The sequence below is a fragment of the Sprattus sprattus genome (genome assembly GCF_963457725.1).
Source record: "Sprattus sprattus genome assembly, chromosome: 1".
Lineage (NCBI taxonomy): Eukaryota > Metazoa > Chordata > Actinopteri > Clupeiformes > Clupeidae > Sprattus > Sprattus sprattus.
In genome coordinates this window covers 25,498,599-25,518,997 of record NC_137920.1, presented here as the reverse complement: position 1 = coordinate 25,518,997, position 20,399 = coordinate 25,498,599, and the positions used below count along the sequence as shown (strand labels likewise).

Here is a 20,399-nt window from a genome sequence, read left to right as displayed (position 1 = left end):
GGAAAGGGATGGGGAGGAGAAGATAGAAACAGGACTGGAGGATGGAGGGTAAAAATAGCAAGGAGAGACAGAGACTCAAGATGGTGGGGAGGAAAAAGTGGGAGAGTAAGGGAAGAAAGAGGGGGAGAGTAAGGGAAGAAAGAGTGGGAGAGTGGGGGAAGAAAGAGGGGGAGAGTAAGGGAAGAAAGAGGGGGAGAGTAAGGGAAGAAAGAGGGGGAGAGTAAGGGAAGAAAGAGGGGGAGAGTAAGGGAAGAAAGAGGGGGAGAGTAAGGGAAGAAAGAGGGGGAGAGTATGTCACAGAGGGGGAGAGTAAGGGAAGAAAGAGGGGAAGAAAGAGGGGGAGAGTAAGGGAAGAAAGAGGGGGAGAGTATGTCACAGAGGGGGAGAGTAAGGGAAGAAAGAGGGGGAGAGAAGGGGAAGAAAGAGGGGGAGAGTAAGGAAAGAAAGAGGGGGAGAGTAAGGGAAGAAAGAGGGGGAGAGTATGTCACAGAGGGGGAGAGTAAGGGAAGAAAGAGGGGGAGAGTAGGGGAAGAAAGAGGGGGAGAGTAAGGGAAGAAAGAGGGGGAGAGTAAGGGAAGAAAGAGGGGGAGAGTATGTCACAGAGGGGGAGAGTAAGGGAAGAAAGAGGGGGAGAGTAAGGGAAGAAAGAGGGGGAGAGTAAGGGAAGAAAGAGGGGGAGAGTAAGGGAAGAAAGAGGGGGAGAGTGGGGTCACATTAGCAGATGAGAAGAAGGGGTTATTCATCACCAGTGCACATAGGGAACCAGGAACACAAGAGGGGAAAGGGGGAGACCGAGTTAGTAATTGGAGAAGGGAGGAAGTTAAAGTGGAAGAATGATTATCTCCTCGGCCACGGCACGCACCCATGTTAGCGACACTGACCTCTGCTCTGGGTTAAATAACCGCACCACAGAACTAACAAAGCTCCCTCCGCTTCACAGGCCATTTTCACACTCAATTAGCGAGCTAATTACAGACTTAAACAGGCCTGACCTCCGTGTGTTTCTGTAAGGCGCCGCTTTCTCTCTCCGGGATCTTACCCAGCGTCCCTGATCCTGTCGATCACAAGCTCCCTAAAGTCCCCTTCATGAACGAAAAAAAAAAACAAAAACGAAAAAAAAAAAATGTCTTCTAAGGGTCAGTTTAAAGTGGCTTCTTAGCATAAGGCTATTGGATTCACGAGGCGTCAGTCAGTGCAACACTGGGTTCACACTCCGACCCGAACGACCTCGTCATGAGTCGTGCCAACATGTGATCAGGACGGAAGCTGGGAGAGGGGCATGCAAAGGAAGGAGGAATTCTGGGAAAGAAAGTGGGAGAGTGAGGGAGTGGGGGAGAGAGAGAGAAAAGAAAGAAAGACATACAGTATAGTGTGTGTGTGTGTGTGTGTGTGTGTTTCTGGGAGTGGACACATTTAAACATTTAAATGTGCAGTGAGGGAGTGTGGTCACATGGGTGGGCTGGAGGGTCCAGCATCCCCAGGCACAGACACACACACACACACACACAACAGAGGGGCAATATGTTTTTGCCATGAGGGTGCAAAGAGACTGATTCTAGCACGTAATGCCCCTGAAAAAACCACCCACACACCCACACACACACACACACACACCAAATCAAAATCTCCAAATTCTTATGACACACACACACTGCCCTGGCATGACTTGTCACCAACCTAAAACGCAATCATTTTTCACAACCTTGTTGGTGTTTAGTCAGGGACTTAGCGCCTGCTTAGGGCCATGTTCAGTAAACAGAGCGTGTGTGTGTGTGTGTGTGTGTGTGTGTGAGCGAGCGAGTGAGTGAAAGACGGAGAGAGTGTGTGTGTGCGTGTGCGCATGAGAGAGAGCGGGTATTTGTGTGTAAGTGCATGAGAGAGAGACAGTGTTTTTGTGTGTGTGTGTGGGTGTGTGAGAGAGAGTATGTATTTGTGTGTGTGTGCATGACAGAGTGTATTTATGTGTGTGTGTGTGCATGAGAGAGAGAAACAGTGTTTGGGTGTGTGTGTGTTTGTGTGAGTGTGTGTGTGACAGAGAGAGAGTGTGTGTGTGTGTGTGTGTGTGTTGTGCTTGAGCCCCACTTATAATAACGACTCATGGGGTCTCGTAGGGACGGGCAAATCTGCCGATATCCATGGAAACACCAGAGCAGTGGGTGGGACATGAGATGGAGCAGGGGCCAATCAGAGATGGGTAGGGTGGCAGACGTGGTATAAAAGGTGCGATAACACCTACTCACACACACACACACACACACACACACCTGTATAACTCCTCACCCTGTTTCTCCACTTGTTTACAAATGGTAGTCTGACCCCAAGAAACCAGGCAGCTTAAAAAAATACAATGAAATACAATGCCTATTTTTGTTGTTGCAAGTTATGTAATGCCGGAGGGTTACACTAAGGGTTGAGCCATACAGCTAGACAGAAACAACAGAAAGAGGGTTATCAATGCAGCAGTTATGGCATCAGCTAGGGTGTGTAAGCTAGACTATCCTGGAGAGTAGTATGCACATGAGTAGATGGAGGGACAGAGAGAGAGAGAGAGAGAGAGAGAGAGAGAGAGAGATATATATAGAGGGAGATGCTGATGATTGCCAGCATTTGTGTTTGTGTGTGTGAGAGAGAGAGGTAGAAGGAAAGAGAAAAAGAAAGGACTACAAAGTGAAGATAGAAGTCTTTCGTTATCTTACAGAGAAGTAGAGTTACAGACACAAACCAGAGAGAAAGAAAAGAAGGGACGTGGTAAGAGCACAGAGTGAAGACTTAAGCCGTCTGAGGGAGAGAGAGAGAGGGAGAGAGAGAAAGAGAGAGAGAGAAAGAGAGAGAGAGAAAGAGAGAGAACAAGAGAGAAAGAGAGAGAGAAAAGAAGAGACGTGGTGAGAACACAGAGTGAAGACTTAAGTCGTCTGAGGGAGAGAGAGAGAGGGAGAGAGAGAAAGAGAGAGAGAGAAAGAGAGAGAGAGAAAGAAAGAGAACAAGAGAGAAAGAGAGAGAGAAAAGAAGAGACGTGGTGAGAACACAGAGTGAAGACTTAAGTCGTCTGAGGGGGATTCCTCACAATGCACAGAATGTTCCGAGCAATGTTCTTCTGCGCCACTTCTATTCAAAGCAGAGCAACAACGGAGAGAACAAATGGTTCCCAAGACCCCAGTGAAAGCATGACAAGCCTCGGTTCTGTGCTCAGCTGTCCAGGCAAAGACAGACAGACAGACAGACAGATGTTGTCAGCTGGCTTTTCAGCTTCAACCATACCACAGATGCTAGTTTAGCCAAGAGGTATGGCTACGCAATTAGGTTTGGGTATAACACGGTTTGACCCGTTTCAGTACCTCATAGTATGAATCCATTATGGCTATGTTTGCCCTCCCGTTAACATTTTATTTTATAGATATAGATTTTTTTTTATTGTTACAAAATTTTACATATCCAGACATGGCGACAGCTCATAAAGTTGTGATTTATTGACTAAGTAATTCCAAGTGAGAGGAAGACATCTGTCGTCTGTTGGCATCTAATGCGATCAGCTGTGAGATCATTCAAGCTTTATGGCAAAGCAATCACAAGTGCTCAAATTCTTGAACCCGAAGATAATATGATTTTTCTGTCTCCCTATTTTTTGAGACGCTTAGGCATTTCTGAGTAGGACTGGGAGTGGGACACCACTTCACAAGCCATTTCCAGACGCCCGCACTCGCACACATTCAGCGCAAGTGATCGAACTCTTCAAGAAAATGGATATCTTTGACTTTTCTTTTCATAAATAGGACTACCCCCATTTCCTTAACGTGTTCCTTCTCCATTGATGAAGCAATGAAGCAAGATAGAGAACAAGGTACCTTAGTACAAGCCTCAAACACCTAGCCTACAGGATAGCACACAGGCCTCAAACACCTAGCCTACAGGATAGCACACAGGCCTCAAACACCTAGCCTACAGGATAGCACACAGGCCTCAAACACCTAGCCTACAGGATAGTGGACAGGCCTTAAACACTTAGCCTAGAGGATAGTGCACTGGCCTTAAACACTTAGCCTAGAGGATAGCACACAGGCCTTAAACACTTAGCCTAGAGGATAGTGCACTGGCCTTAAACACTTAGCCTAGAGGATAGCACACAGGCCTTAAACACTTAGCCTACAGGATAGGGCACAGGCCTTAAACACTTAGCCTACAGGATAGTGCACACTACTATCTAGACAGTACTGAAGGCATCATCAGCCAGCAGCTTCAGTGCACCCTAATCTAATCACTAAGGATGGAGGCTTAGACACAGATGCTAGAGGGAAAACATTTCTAGACCTCAACACACACACACACACACACACACATTTCATATACATGACACACACACACACGCATCTGGAAGAAGGAATCTCTCAATAATTTAGAGAGAGGGAGAGTAAAGACAGATGGATGAGGAGGAGGAGGGGACTCAGACTTACAGCCATGCACACACACACACATAGGCTATACACACACTTACAGCCATGCACACATAGGCTATACACACACTTACAGCCATGCACACACACACGTAGGCTATACACACACACACACACACACACACACACACACACACACACACACACACACACACACACACACACACACACTAACAGCCTTTTACACACACTTACAGCCATTCACACACACACGTAGGCTATACTGAGAACAAATAGCCCATGTTGGCATGTTGACACTTGTGCTTGAAATCTATAAAAGATAAAAAGCTAGGTCGATATCAGCACACACGCACGCGCATGCTGAGGAGACTCAGAGGCAGAGGTGCCTAGGATGCTGAGGAGAGTCAGAGAGATGCCTAGGATGATAATAAGGCTCAGAGAGATGCATATGATGCAGAGGAGAGTCGGAGAGATGCCTAGGATGATAATAAGGCTCAGAGAGATGCATATGATGCAGAGGAGAGTCGGAGAGATGCCTAGGATGATAATAAGGCTCAGAGAGATGCATATGATGCAGAGGAGAGTCGGAGAGATGCCTAGGATGATAATAAGGCTCAGAGAGATGCATATGATGCAGAGGAGAGTCGGAGAGATGCCTAGGATGACGAGAGAGATGCCTTGGATGCTGAGGATGCCGATAGAGATGCCTATGATGCAGAGGAGAGTCAGAGAGATGCATATGATGCTGAGGAGAGTCAGAGAGATGCCTATGATGCTGAGGAGACTTTGAGAGATGCCTAGGATGCTGAGGCGAGATGCATATGATGCTGAGGAGAGTCAGAGAGATGCATATGATGCTGAGGAGAGTCAGAGAGATGCCTATGATGCTGAGGAGACTTTGAGAGATGCCTAGGATGCTGAGGCGAGATGCATATGATGCTGAGGAGACTCAGAGAGATGCCTAGGATGCTGAGGAGGCTAAGAGAGATGCCTAGGATGCTGAGGAGACTCAGAGGCAGAGGTGCCTAGGATGCTGAGGAGACTCAGAGGCAGAGGTGCCTAGCATGCTGAGGAGACTCAGAGGCAGAGGTGCCTAGCATGCTGAGGAGACTCAGAGGCAGAGGTGCCTAGGATGCTGAGGAGACTCAGAGGCAGAGGTGCCTAGGATGCTGAGGAGACTCAGAGGCAGAGGTGCCTAGCATGCTGAGGAGACTCAGAGAGATGACCTAGCATGCTGAGGAGACTCAGAGAGATGCCTAGGACGATAATAAGGCTCAGAGAGATGCATATGATGCAGAGGAGAGTCGGAGAGATGCCTAGGATGATAATAAGGCTCAGAGAGATGCATATGATGCAGAGGAGAGTCGGAGAGATGCCTAGGATGATAATAAGGCTCAGAGAGATGCATATGATGCAGAGGAGAGTCGGAGAGATGCCTAGGATGACGAGAGAGATGCCTTGGATGCTGAGGATGCCGATAGAGATGCCTATGATGCAGAGGAGAGTCAGAGAGATGCATATGATGCTGAGGAGAGTCAGAGAGATGCCTATGATGCTGAGGAGACTTTGAGAGATGCCTAGGATGCTGAGGCGAGATGCTGAGGAGACTCAGAGAGATGCCTATGATGCTGAGGAGACTTTGAGAGATGCCTAGGATGCTGAGGCGAGATGCTGAGGAGACTCAGAGAGATGCCTAGGATGCTGAGACGACTCAGAGAGATGCCTAGGATGCTGAGGAGACTGAGAGACAGAGGCCTGCAGCAGGTGGGTTGATGTGGCTGGAGGTGAGTGACACAGACAGAGGGATGTACGATGTATGATGACACGCAAAACAAAGCTAGCTGGTATGTGGGAGGGAGAGAGAAGAAAAAAGTCAGAGAGTCAGAGAAAGAGGGGGGGAGAGAGAAAGAGAGAGAAGGAGACAGATAGAGAGAGGGGGGAGGGAGAAAGAGAGAGAAGGAGACAGATAGAGAGTCAGAGAGAGAGGGGGGGAGAGAGAAAGAGAGAGAAGGAGACAGATAGAGAGTCAGAGAGAGAGGGGGGGAGAGAGAAAGAGACAGAGAGTCAGAGAGAGAGGGGGGAGGGAGAAAGAGAGAGAAGGAGACAGATAGAGAGTCAGAGAGAGAGAGGGGGGAGGGAGAAAGAGAGAGAAGGAGACAGATAGAGAGAGTCAGAGAGAGAGGGGGGAGGGAGAAAGAGCGAGAGAGAGAGAGGAGACAGATAGAGGGAGAGAGAGAGAGGGAGTGTCTGTGTGTATTACATTCGCAGGAGGGCTAATATTGCAAGATGCAGTCAGAGTACTGGCAATGCATCCCCATCTCCACCACCATCATTAATGCATCACCATTCTCCACGCATCGTCTCCCTACACACACACACACACACACACACACACACACACACACACACACACACACACACACACACACACACACACACACACACACACACACACACACACACACACACACACACACACACACACACACACACACACACACACACACACACACACACACACACACACACACACACACACACCTCCTCTTATCCCTACAGTAGCCATGAAACATTCTTACACTGCTCCATCTAAGAGACGGGTGGAATTATGGGAATTTGTAATGGTGCTCCTGCTGCCTCTGTTGCTAGGGGCTCCTGTAGAGGCTTTACATGTGGCTATCAGAGGAAGTCTGGAAGGGTTTATTTCCCTCTGTGGGTGGCACGGCACAGGTGGCAAATGGTGTGTGTGTGTGTGTGTGTGTGTGTATGTGTTTAAAGACTAGACACAGGTGTGACTGGTGTGTGTATGTTGTATATAGACGTGTGTGTGTGTGTGTGTGTGTGTGTGTGTGTGTATGTGATTGAAGACTAGGCACAGGTGTGACTGGTGTGCCTATGCTGTGTTTAGATGTGTGTGTGTGTGTGTTTTCTGCTTGAGTTGATCCAGATTTTAACTGGCCTACCACATGCTTGGAAGAGCATTTAAAGAATACTGTTCTTTCACACCGAAACTACGCTTTAGTCTGTACTGATATTTCATTTGTTTCTTTTTATTGAATTCAATTTTAATATATTATATATATATAATTATTCAACACAAGCAGTATTAAAATAAATAGACCTGAATCACTATTGAATGATGTTCATGAGTTTGCCAACGGCCTGTGAAGTGTACTAAAAGCTCACAACAGCTTTGGACGTGCTCGGTCACGTAACCCCTACTATTGGTTCTTCCCTGAAAATCAGACCAAAGCAATCAACAGGACTAGTGAGTCAAACCCATGGGCAGGAATATGATGATTCAGAGTCCAAAAGTCAGTGGTGAGGGCAATGGATGACGAGAGCACTGCAATGGACCCCAGCCGCAAACATACAAACCTGGGTGTCCAATGACATCATCTGAGATAATGGCTACTTATATGAATGGTAATTGACAGAAATTGATGCTCGCACAACTTTGATGCCTTACTGTTCCGAATCACAGGGTCACAGAAATGATGAGTAGGCCGAAATAGTTTTTGGTGCCTGGCACAGAAAAAACAACGAACCAAGAAACAGACAAAAAGTGAATACCTGGGGGAAATATATATATATATATATATCATTGACTTCTCACATCGGACACTGACAAAACAAGCGGACGTAATATATATAATAGAAACATTTCCCTGCAAAGAAAGAAAGGGAAATCTGCAACTTCAGCAATGCCCCTAATAGCAGGTCTCTTTGTTATTCTCTTCCTCGTGTTTTCAGCCCTGTCCGAACTGCCAACTTCCCTCTGTGGTGAGAGGCAGAGGCAGTACTAGATGACAGAGCACTCTCTGAGCCTGTGTGTGTGTGTGTGTGTGTGTGTGGGTGTGTGTGTGTGTGTCTGTGACAGTGAGTGTGTGTTCGTGTGTCTCTGAGCCTGTGTGTGTGTGTCTGTGTCTCTAAGCATTTGTGTGTGTGTGTATGTGAGTGAGTGACAGTGTGTGTGTGAGTGTGTGTGTGTGTGTGTGTGTGTGTGTGTGTGTGTGTGTGTGTGTTTGTCTCTGAGCCTGTGAGTGTGTGTGTGACTCTGAGCATGTGTGTGTGTGTGTGTGTGTGTGTGTGAGTGGCAGTGTGTGTGTGTGTGTGTGTGTGTGTGTGTGTGTGTGTATGTGTATGTGTGTGTGTGTGACAGTGAGTGGTTTATGAAGGGTAACAGAACGGAGAGCTAGAGGACAATGAGGAGCAAATCCCTTCATTTGACAGAAATGGGGATTAGAAACACAGACTGTACCTTTAATAGACATGAAAGTGTTTAGCGTGTGTGTGCATGTGCATGTGCTCACACATGGGTGTGTCCTTGTGTGTTTTGTTGGTGGAGTTCTCTGATGATGTTTAGGATGTCACACTATTTTCGTAGAGAGTGAGCGCAGTGTGTGTGTGTGTGTGTCTGTGTCAGCTCGAAGGCAGTGTTTGAGGGTGTGTGTGTGTGTTTGTGCGTGTACGTGTGTGTGTGTGTGTGTGTGTGTGCGCTCGAAGGCGGAGTGTTTGTGTGTGTGTGTGTGTGTGTGTGTGTGTGTGTGTGCGTGTGTGCGTGTGCGCCTGAAGGCAGAGTGTTTGAGGCAGTGATGCAGTGCTGTAATGTCACCTCCGCACAGCTGCAGGGCCAGCAGACCTGACTCAGCCTCTGAGTCAACACCACAACCAGCAGAACGGCAGGGGGAGGAAGAGGAGGGGGGGGGAGAGAGAGAGAGAGAGAGAGAGAGAGAGAGAGAGAGAGAGAGAGAGAGAGAGAGAGAGAGAGAGAGAGAGAGAGAGAGGGAGTGAGAGAGAGAGAGAAAGAGAGAGAGAGAGAGAAAGAGAGAGAGGGGCTGATGACTGTTTGCCAGTATTGGTGTGCAGATTTATGCATGTTTGCATTCGTGTTTGCATGTCTGTTCGACTGTGTGTGAGGGAGCGAGAGGCAGAGAGAGAGGAGGCAAAAGGATGGGTGACATAGAGACACAAGAAGAGAGGGACGTCAGTAAGCCCTAACAAGACAGAGACATAGAGACACGATCACAGAGACGAGAAGAGAGATAGGGACGAGAAGAGAGACGTCAGTTAGCCTTAACAAGACAGAGAGACACGATCACAGAGATGAGAAGAGAAGAGAGGGACGTCAGTTAGCCTTAACAAGACAGAGACATAGAGACACGAGAAGAGAGGGATGTCAGTTAGCCCTCACAAGACAGAGATAAAGGACAGTCATCGTGAGAGCGTCATAATCAAGGAGAGAAAAAGAGGAACACGGAGAGTAAAATAGAAAGATAACTTGCCACTGTACGTGGCCACACAGACACAGACACAGACACAGACACAGACACAGACACAGACACAGACACACACACAGACACACACACAGACACACACACACACACACACACACACACACACACAATAAACCAAGCTGACTAGCTTCAACCCCACAAAACTTCATCAGCAAAGCCAGTGAACACTGAGGTAAACGACACAGCACAACTGGTGTTAAATCTTCGATGTTTTTGTCGTTTGACCAGCTAAAGGCTTACTTTTCATTTTGACGTTTCTCAACGTTCTGGGACCAGTGATGCCAATCTCAAGTTAACTTTGAACACAAAAGGGGCTTTTCCAAGGAAGTGAGTAAAGAGAAGGAAAAGTCTTAAGCTCAAAGGGCAGTGGAGGGCAGAATGGTGTGTTAGATCAAACATTGAGAGCGCTGTAAAAAAGAAACAGGGTAGGAGGTTGTCCAAACAATTAAACTGGGAGAGCTCAGGTTCATAAGCCTCTGTTATCAAGCTCTGACAAGTTCAGTATTGGGCAAGGACCTTCATGGAGGCCAAACTAGGTTTATGACCGAAATGCATCCATTGATGCGCAAATATTTTTTTATTTGAACTTCAATTCCATTTAATTTCAAAGTCGTTTGAGTGAAAGAGAATGCCCATGCCTACCTTGATGATGTAGTCTTACTATAAAGATAACTGTAAAAAATGGGCTAACCTCCTCTTATATTGACATACTTTTGATAATCATTTTAGGTGAGAAAGACGTAAACAAATACTGGTCACTGATGACCAAGGTGCCGGTCACCGATGGAAAACAATATTTTAAATCACGTCTTCAGATTGCCCCTACATTATTGTCTTACTACAAGTCCAGGAAAACTTAAAAAAAAAAAAACACATCTTTAATGTGGCTTACTTCAATGAGGGCTGGCTACTGCTGATATGAATAATCTTCCAATGCTTGGCCAATGGCCACTTAATGTCATTCTGCCTTGCCCAGCTAAAAAAACAGATTAGCCTTAGTGTCGTTCTGGCATCTGCAGACTTTGTGTTATAAGACCCACACAGATGGGTTTATTTCCTACCCGTTCCATCCTAAGCTAACAGGGTTAGCCATGGCCTCTCCATCACCACAATCAGCCCAGCCCACGCCATCCATTCTGCCCTTCCTGGGTCATACTCAGAATATGGCTCCCAAGAGACCAGATGTAGGTCCAATAATGAAATCACACACAGAAACACACACCCTCTCACACACACACACACACACACACACACACACACAGAAACACACACACACACACGTCACACACACACACACACACACACACACACACACACACACACACACACACACAGAAACACACACACACACACACACACACACACACACACACACACACACACACACACGTTCTCAGAGCGAAGTCCGATATCACTCCGTCCCTCCCGGCCTCTCCATCCCTCTCCTTCTTTCCCTCCCTCCCTTCTTCCCTCTGTCTGTGGGTCTAATTTGATCATAGGGGCCTGGGGGCAATATGGCTTTACAGGAAACCAGAGCAGGTCCTGATCAATACAGCCTCGGAGAGGCAGTTCACAGGCAGGGGGCTCGGCTTCGATTAGTCACTGGAGTGAGTGAGTGTGAGTGTGAGTGTGAGTGTGAGTGTGAGTGTGAGTGTGAGTGTGAGTGTGAGTGTGAGTGTGAGTGTGAGTGTGTGTGTGTGTGTGTGTGTGTGTGTGTGTGTGTGTGTGTGTGTGTGTGTGTGTGTGTGTGTGAGAGAGAGAGAGCGTGTGAGTGTATCAGGACCAGAGTGTGATTGTACACATGTGTGTGTACGTGTGTGTGAATGAGCCAAATCCAGCGTGTGACTGTGTGCATGTGTGAGTGTGTGTGTGTATACTTGACGGGACCAGGGAATAATTTGGGCTAAGTCTATTACTGAAGCATTGTGCCTTCACTGGACCATAAACGCCTACGGTTAATAGAACTGTGTTTGATGTTACTATAACAGGATATATTTCTGTCACTGAAACGTGCATATACTATAACATTAGGAGCACGGTCTTCTGTTTCCAGGGCCAATGTGGCTTTAGTCTGCATTATTATTTAATTGGTGAGCTTGCTATTCAGTCTGTGCACGAATTAAATATGTAGGAGTAGTGCATGTTGAATTTTACATCTGAGTGCAGGAAGAGGGGTGTGTGCATGTGTGTGTGTGTGTGTGTGTGTGTGTGGGAGATGACTGTAATGTGCTGCTGTCGTGACCTCCGCACCTCACGACTCTAATGAGACTAAGGGGTCAGGTGAGGGTTGAGGGGAGAGATTAGAGTTCACAGCTATACTGGGGTGACGGAAAGAGAGGGATGAACAGAGCGAGGAGGATAACAAGGAGGTATGGAAGGAATGAGAAAAGGACAGCAGAATTAAAGAGAGAAAGAAAAAGCAGGAGAAGTACAGGAGCATTAAGAAAATAATAGAGAGAGATAGAGATATTTATATTTACACCACACACTTCTTCAAACAGTCTAGCATGAAAACAAAGATAGACAAAAACAACAACAACCACCCACACACACAATCCACGATATGTGTGCATGTGTAAAACGTGGCAAAACCAAAGAGCCAAAAGTCTCCCTAGCACAGTGGGGGGAAGGGACAGGAAAACGCTGACAGCAATTGATCAGCTAATATGGAGAAAGGAGGGTTACTGTCTGATACGACGAAGAGTGGACTTCCAAGGGACAGATAAAGAGCACCCTCATATTAGCATCAGACACCACAACACAACACAACACAGCACAACGAACGTCTTTTAAAACATGTAGCCTAACCTCTGGTTCCTCACTTTCAGGGACAAGAACAATTAGCAGAGACAAATATTTTCAGAGAAGAAAATAAAACGAAAAAGGTACCTCCGGGGGAAAACCAGTAAAAAAAATAGGTTTATATGGAGTGCAGGATGGCAGTCTGCCTATCTGGACTTTGTACTCAACTCTCTGCCCTGCTTTAAAATCACAATGATAAAGGGCTCTGAAGTTCACCCTTCACATAACAGAAAAACCTGAGATGAATTAGGAAATAGGCTCTGAAGGCCTATTTCTCTCAGATTCAGTAGTCGACCTGAATATAGCCTACCGACGGTAACCTATGGTGACGTTGGGTACTTGGTCCATAGTTCATTTACGGTTGACTATCCATTAACTTGTCACGAGTCACCCTCGCCTAAACCTAAGGATAGAGCAAGACTAGAGCCTTTGATAATCCAGTTAATCACCATCGTGTCAACATAGAAGGGTAACAGTGGCGAGATTGTGGATAGAAGCGCAAACAAATGTAGCATAATAAATGTAGTTATAACGACTCCGTTTGAGGTGACTGACTGCTGAAAACATAACGTTGGGTTCATTTTTGTTTCTGGCAAGTCATCAACATTTTGCCCGTGTCTTGCGTCAGATTTCAAGGCAGGTGTGTGCAGCGTTAGCCCGCAGTGGACGTTACTGTACCGTTACTGCTAACATGACATTGAACTAATTGGCTGGTTAGTGGTAAGAACATGCAACTTGTAATTTAGGCTAGCTATGCGTCACAGGGGTCAAAAACACAGGTAACCAAAACACAAAGCCGTACAGTGGGTCACTGCAGTAACATACCAGCGATTTCAGTCACTCCCTCCTCCCCGGTCGGCAACTTCACGTCGACTCGGTGACCAGCTATCCGCAGCGGAGCAACCGACGGTTTTCAACAACACAGCTCAAAAAGGCGTCGAAACGGGAAAGACGATAGATTCTGCGGATCAGTCAGGACAACCCCATTCTACAGCAAACGCACAGTGCGCTTGCCTCACTAAAGGTTTCACTCTCATAGAGCTGCGTGGGGTGTAGTTGGTTGGCTGTCACTCTATCGAACAGCCAGCGGTGTTTATGTCTCAACCTACAGTGGACCTACTGCCTGAAGCTCTTTGTCGCTTTAAATCCAAAATGTCTGCTCTCGGGCGGACTGTACCTTCCCAGTGTCCTCAGCGCGGGTGTTTGGGGATGACGTTTGTTTTGATTTCTTGCGCTTGCAGCATCGGGCGTGGCTGGCAGTGCCGGCGGCAGAGTGGTGGGATGCTATAACACGCGTTCTTGTGTTACTTGTGGGAGAATTATGTATTTACTTTGTAATAGTGGTTTCAGCTGACCTGTCATTATCCGGTTAAAACAGCTTATTGCAAGTTAGTTTAATTGTGTTTCTCTTTAAACACTTTCACATAGCCGAATGATGATTGAGAAGACCAATAAAACACATATTACTTAACAAGTAAATACAAGGGATGGGCAACGAAGATGATTCATTCTAGCGGTTTAATGAATGTGTTATGGTGAAATCACAAGTTGTCAATAGCCTCTATTTACCCTTCTACAGTGCCACCTGCAGGTTATCGTAACAGCCTAGTAACCACTGCAACCATTCGGTTTAAATAATCCCCTAACACATTACAGCATGAAACACTAAGTGACCTTATTTTGTTATATTGCTGGCCAGTACTTCTTGTGTTGTCAACCTCATGTAATTGTAAACTGCAACAATAACCAATGAATTTACATTCCAGACTCCAGACTTTTTTCATTTTTTTTTTTAATTCTCATCAATATTTGTAATTCATGTATGAATTTGAAGAATAGTCATTTAAGTATTTATCAAATACAAAAAAAGAGAAGAGAGTGAAGAGAGATAAAGAATATAAACACACACAAGTCTTCTCCTGTGCACTTTAAAAAACCTCTTCACACTGCTTGGAGCCACAGTCTCTCACCAACAGCTGAAATGTCAGAAGAAAAACAACAAACTCATCTATAAAAGAGCTCAACTCCTTTTTAAAAAGGGCCATAAAAACAACCACAACAATGAACAGTTTATAATAGTTCTTAAGAACCACTGAACAGTTTATAATAGTTCTTAAGAACTAATGAACAGTTAATAATAGTTCTAAAGAACAACGCAAGCCAGGTTAAAATCTGAAAGTTTCGGAATACACAAAAGCTATGTGTAAGACATTGCACGAAAAAGTTAAAACGATATGAAACAATACAATTTGTTTTGTACATACACAACAAAACTATACAAAAGATCAAACAAAACACTTTTTTTCCTCAGTGGTCTATTTAAAAAAAAAAAAAAGAATACTGTCTTATAATTTAAAAAAAGTAACTTTGTGCAAAGACGTCCGCATTTTAAAATTCCAAAACCAAACCAGATCGGCCCCAATATTAGTACATGTGATGTCCGTTAGCTCTCGGTTGGATAGACCAAAGGGCAGTCTTCTCAAAATGGCAGACAAAGTAGTGCTTCAGAGACAGAATTGAGGATACACACTGGCCTGGAGTCAGCTGGGAGTGAGAGAGAGACAGTTTCTCTTTCACTACCGCCTCAATAAAAGGCAAATTCACCTTCTGAGAGCTCACAGGCCCTAAATCTCATACCTTCTTTAAAAAAAATAAAAAAAAAGGTCATATATACAATAAACGTTGAAAATTCATACATTGTAGTTATACTGTAAGTTTCACCGACAAATGTTCAGAGACAGACAGAGAAAGTCAGAGAGAGGGAAAATAAAACATCCGTAGTTTTACAGTTGGATAATACTTTTGTACAATATCCACCCAGACAATAAAGCGTCACGTTCCACTCCAGTTTAATCAAATACACACATGCTCGCACACAAACACACACACACAAACACACATAGACACAAACGCATGCACACACACACACACACACACACACACACACACACACACACACACACACACACACACACAAACAGACACACACACCCACGCGCGCGCACACACACACACACAAACTCACACGCAACGTTCCCTGTAGGCAAGTTCCATAAGATCCCCAAATCTTTCACAGTACACACACACACACACACAAACACACACACACACACAAACACACACACGCACACGCACACACTCACGCACACACACACACACCTACACACACACACACACACACACACACACACACACACACACACAGACTTTGTTAAACCACATGCTTGCAAACATACAGTATATAAACATTCAGAACACTTTAATGACATTCTCTTCGGTTCTCCCTAGTCCTTCGGTGACACGGAAACACTATGTATTATCAAGCCGAAATGGAGCTTTTTAAGAGCTTTTGAAAAACTATCCCATCACAGCAGACCAATCACTTCCAAACGGTAAAAGCTAAAAATCGTCTTGCAATGCAAACGCACTCACTATTAAAGGGTTTTTAATGTGGCAGAGAAAAAAAAGAGAGAGAGGAAGAGAGCAAGAGAGAAAGAGAAAGCGCAAGAGAAAGATAAGACTTATACACGGTAAGCCTTACGAGAGTGTTTGCTAGGGGTCTACCATCCCCTGCAAGCTCCAGCATTCACACCCTTACAGAACATTCCAGACCCCCCCAGTGGTTATCAGCCCTTAAAATCAGAGAAGGTTTGAAGGTCCTGTGTTTATTGAAAGTACAGATATCGCCAAAAACGGTAGGTGTCGACTATGGCAACGTTGGCAGAGTCGCCGAATTACCAGATGGTGCCACGCTGTGTGACTCTGACGCACATGGCATTATTTGACTGCGTCAGGGGTGGGCACAACAACAACACACGAGGCTTAGATGCCAACGCTGACTGGTTCCACAGATGCCATGCCCACTGCCAACTCATAATGCCATGCACGGCACGTTTGGGTTGACACGGGTGGCCACACGCTGGCAATATGGCTGCCCCTCTGATGTTGACCCTGCGATGAATTTAGATGGTAAAGATACAGTGGCTGCCTTAACAGCAATAACCATCCCCCACCAATAACTGCACGTGCTCTCACAGTGGTCACCTCAGAGTGGTCACCTCAGAGTGGTCACTTCGGAGTGGTCACCTCAGAGTGGTCACTTCGGAGTGCCACGACAATGGCTACCGCAGGAGTGATGGCCCAAGTTACCAGACGGCGGAGTGAGTCCTGTACTGACAATACACAAAGGTCAATATACAAAGGTCAAAGCACCACCAGGATGCTGGTCCAGACTTTATGAAATAAGTAAGCACCTATAAGCACTATATAGTATATATATATATATATGGTAAGCGCCTATCATAAGCACTATATATATATATATAGTATATGATAAGCTAAGTGTCGCTAACTTTTAGCGTGACCAAAAAACAAAACAAAACAAGATTGTCTGCCTGCCTCTCCTTCCTTCCTTCCTTCCTCTTTTAGATAGTTCAACAGACAGGCCTGTGTCCATCTGTGTGTGCACAAATGCCACACACACACATACTACACATACACATACACACACATCTGTGTGTGCACAAATGCCACACACACACATACTACACATACACATACACACATATCTGTGTGTGCACGAGTGCCTCTCCACTCCTGCATCCTCCTAAGTGAAATAAGCTGCTGGATTCCCCACTCTTTCACATGCTTCAAACATCACACACACACACACACACACACACACACACACACACACACACACACACACTTGTTTCAAATAAAAAAAGGCAAGTATACTAGCTAGTTAAGTCGTCGTGTCCTATATATAAAAAAAAGGAAACTGGAGTTTAAGTCACTTAGAATGGACTAGAAAATATCGACTGTAAGAGGAGAAGGAGTGCATTCCTCTCTGGTTAGAGGAAAATAGTTCTGTCTCAGAGCAACACTTCATTCTCTAAGCACCCCAGCACACTATAACACATGCATACACACATGCACACACAGAGACACATACACACACACACACACACACACACTAGTCTCCCTGCCCCCCCTTTAAACAGCACACAGAGCACCTACTCACAGGATTTCACAGAAATAATACAATAAAACAAAACAAAACATCTTTCTTATACAAAAATCAAACAACCAAAAAGTGCAAAACCAAGCTGCCTGATATGCTGACTACCAACTCCTAATGAATACACACACTGTCCCTGGGACGTGTGTTTTGTCTTATTTTTTCTTATTTTTGTATCTTTTAAAGGCAGCACATTCGCTTGAAAATACATGAACAAACTGTTCTTTCTTTTTTCCTTATCCCACTCCATTTAGCCAGGTAGAAGGGAGATAATTACACACCAATAACATCCACAGTTACCATGACAACAGCCAGTAAGGGGTAGGTGGGCAAGATGGCGGTGACACACAGGTTCAAAAGTCAACACAAGTCACTCACAGGAAAATCCAACCGTCCTTGACTTTCGTACGTCTTTTTCTTTTCCTCCTTCATTCCGTTCTAAGACTTGGCTGTATTTCTTATTTTTTTGCTCTCTCTCTCTCTTCCAAAAAGTCTTTTCATTTTTTTTTCCGTTGCGCTGTAACAGCCTGGACAGCCCCATGCTTCACTCACACAAGGGGGCCGTGGGGGGGGGGGTAAAGATCTGCAGCGACCCCTGGGAGGGGAGGTCTGGCAAGTTGAGGTGGGGGGGTGGTCGTGTCTGTGGGGTGGAGGTGGAAGTGTTGGGGGTTTTGGCGTGGGGTGTGTGTGTGTGTGTGTCTGGGTATCAGACTGGCTTGGTGTAGCCGAATACCCCCACGGGGAAGTGCTTGACGTGGGTGGGCCACTGGGCCGCCAGCTGGAAGAACTTGACGTCGTTCCACTCCACGCCGTCAATGGACACTGCAAGAGGGAGAGGCAGAGAGTTACAGTGGATGATCTGGATGCACGGCAGTTAATTTAGAAATAGCTCTTAAGTGGTCATCTCCTCTCAACTAAGATCACTGAGTAAATAACACATAGAGATGCTTTATGGCTTAAACAGGAGCGATACCCCACGCTGCAAAATGCTATTAGCAAATGACTTTTAAATATTAGCTCTTATTAATCAACCTTTTGACCTCTGTGCAAAGTCAATGCTGAGAAGGAGCCAGTAAGCAAGGGTAGGAGTAATAGCTTGTGGGCAAGCTACTACCTATTTATGTGTGAGGGTGTACACCTCTTTAAAAGTCTTTGGTGGTGATTAATGGTGCAGACTAGTGTGTGTGTGTGTGAGAGTTAATTAGCAACATGAAGGAAATAATGGATATCACACATTCCTACACACTTCTGCAATGGTGCAGGTCTACACATTGATGCCACAGGTCTACACATTGTTGCCACAGGGTGGCAGTAGAGTACTCCATTAGATCAACACATTTTTCTCTCTGTGTTGTGGGTATTCTTTCTTGTCTCAGCAATGCTTCAAAAAGGTCTTTCAGCCAGAAAGAGACTTTAAATACACATAATACACACAAATGGGTGTGTGCGTCTGTGTGTGTCTGTGTGTGTGTCTGTGTAAACCTGTGTCTATTCAGATGTCAGTATACAGCAGTAAACCGTGATTGCATATGGCTGTATTTGTGTGTGCACAAGCTTGAGTACCACTCTTTGTGCAAAATGTGTACGTGAGGTTCTGATAATTTGTGTGCTTGTGTGTGCTTGTGTGTGTGTGTGTGTGTGTGTGTTTGTGTGTGTGTGTGTGTGTGTGTGTGTGCGCGCGCCTCTCCATACCTCTCAGCATGGTGTGCTGGTGTTTGGCAGTGCAGATGAGGCGGCTGATGCCCTCGATCACCTGGCTCTTCGAGTCCACTTCCTTCTCTTTGGGCTTCTTACTCAGGAAAATCACTGCACACAAACACACACACACACACACACACACATAAACAAACACACACCCACACACACATAAACAAACACACACACAGATACAAAAATAATCATTAGATAACTCATTATATAATGTAGTACTACAAAGTTTATTATTTATTAATTTACTTTAAAGATTTACTAAAAGAGTCTCAACTGAACTAATATCAAGAGAGATCGAGGTAAAAGTGAGTCTTTAGTATCGCATTAAACTTTGACATTACAGACAAAGCTGCAGGTCCTCTTGGCTGTCTGAGAGCAGACTGATGCAGACAGATAGACACTGATATCCATGGTTACAGTATCAGTGGAGTGCAGGGATTAAAATTAACGTCGTCCCGTCGTCCCGGGGCCGTATTAAATTGTCATTGGGACGATCAACAATTTAATTTGGGACGACAAGAATTTCAGCCCGTTTTTTATTGCACTTGCAACTCATTTAAACGGAAAAGAAACGCAATTTCAATGTCCTTGAATGAAGACATTAGACACTGACAATTAATCTGACTTGACTTGAAATGGACTCGCGCCTCACGTTTGTGTTCTATTAGTGACAACAGTGGCGGTCCGTGCATTTCACGACTAGGCCTTCAGCGATGTCCTACCTACACGATGTTAAACTGAGTGAATCCACCTCTTAATACCATCATTATGACGCCATGGCTCTCGAACCATATATTTATACAGAAAGGCAGTATTGAGCATTGCATCACCTTAACATAGTCGAGTACAACAGACTTAATTAATATTTCCGGAGCATTTAAAATCAATGCACCCGTATTAACAATACATTAAGAGTAGTAAACTCTCAGTTATATGATCGCTTGGATATTACTGTCACAACTTAAAAATAAAAGGCGATTTTCAGGGATTAGTCTACAAAGTTTTATTCAGTCCACCGAAAGTAGCCTATGTGAGCTTTAACAAGTTTGTCCACTAAATATCGCATTGTCCCACCTGCAAAGAAGTTTCATTAAACTTCCTATCCTCACGATATCCAGTTTTTCTTGAAAGTTCCGTCTTGAAAATGGCGTTGTAATTGTA

At 45.2% G+C, this 20,399-nt stretch overlaps 2 protein-coding genes across 4 annotated transcripts in view; both read right to left on the bottom strand.

Annotated features, from left to right (window-relative positions):
- The window catches only part of LOC308374912 (kinesin light chain 1-like), a 41,447-nt gene extending 27,822 nt beyond the window's left edge, over window positions 1–13,625 (bottom strand). For both annotated transcript variants that reach the window (XM_080850884.1, XM_080850885.1), the window contains exon 1: window positions 13,334–13,625. The gene's annotated coding sequence lies outside the window, so the exon portion shown is untranslated. The remainder of the gene's footprint in view (window positions 1–13,333) is intronic.
- An 814-nt stretch (window positions 13,626–14,439) lies between these two features.
- Window positions 14,440–20,399, bottom strand: part of LOC308372685 (phosphofurin acidic cluster sorting protein 2-like) — a gene marked incomplete at its 5' end in the record, with an annotated part of 96,561 nt that continues 90,601 nt past the window's right edge. For both annotated transcript variants that reach the window (XM_080847960.1, XM_080847961.1), the window contains 2 exons: window positions 14,440–18,350; window positions 19,221–19,334. In XM_080847960.1, coding sequence (XP_080704086.1) covers window positions 18,235–18,350; window positions 19,221–19,334 — 230 coding nt within the window. In that variant the 3' untranslated portion in view covers window positions 14,440–18,234. The remainder of the gene's footprint in view (window positions 18,351–19,220; window positions 19,335–20,399) is intronic.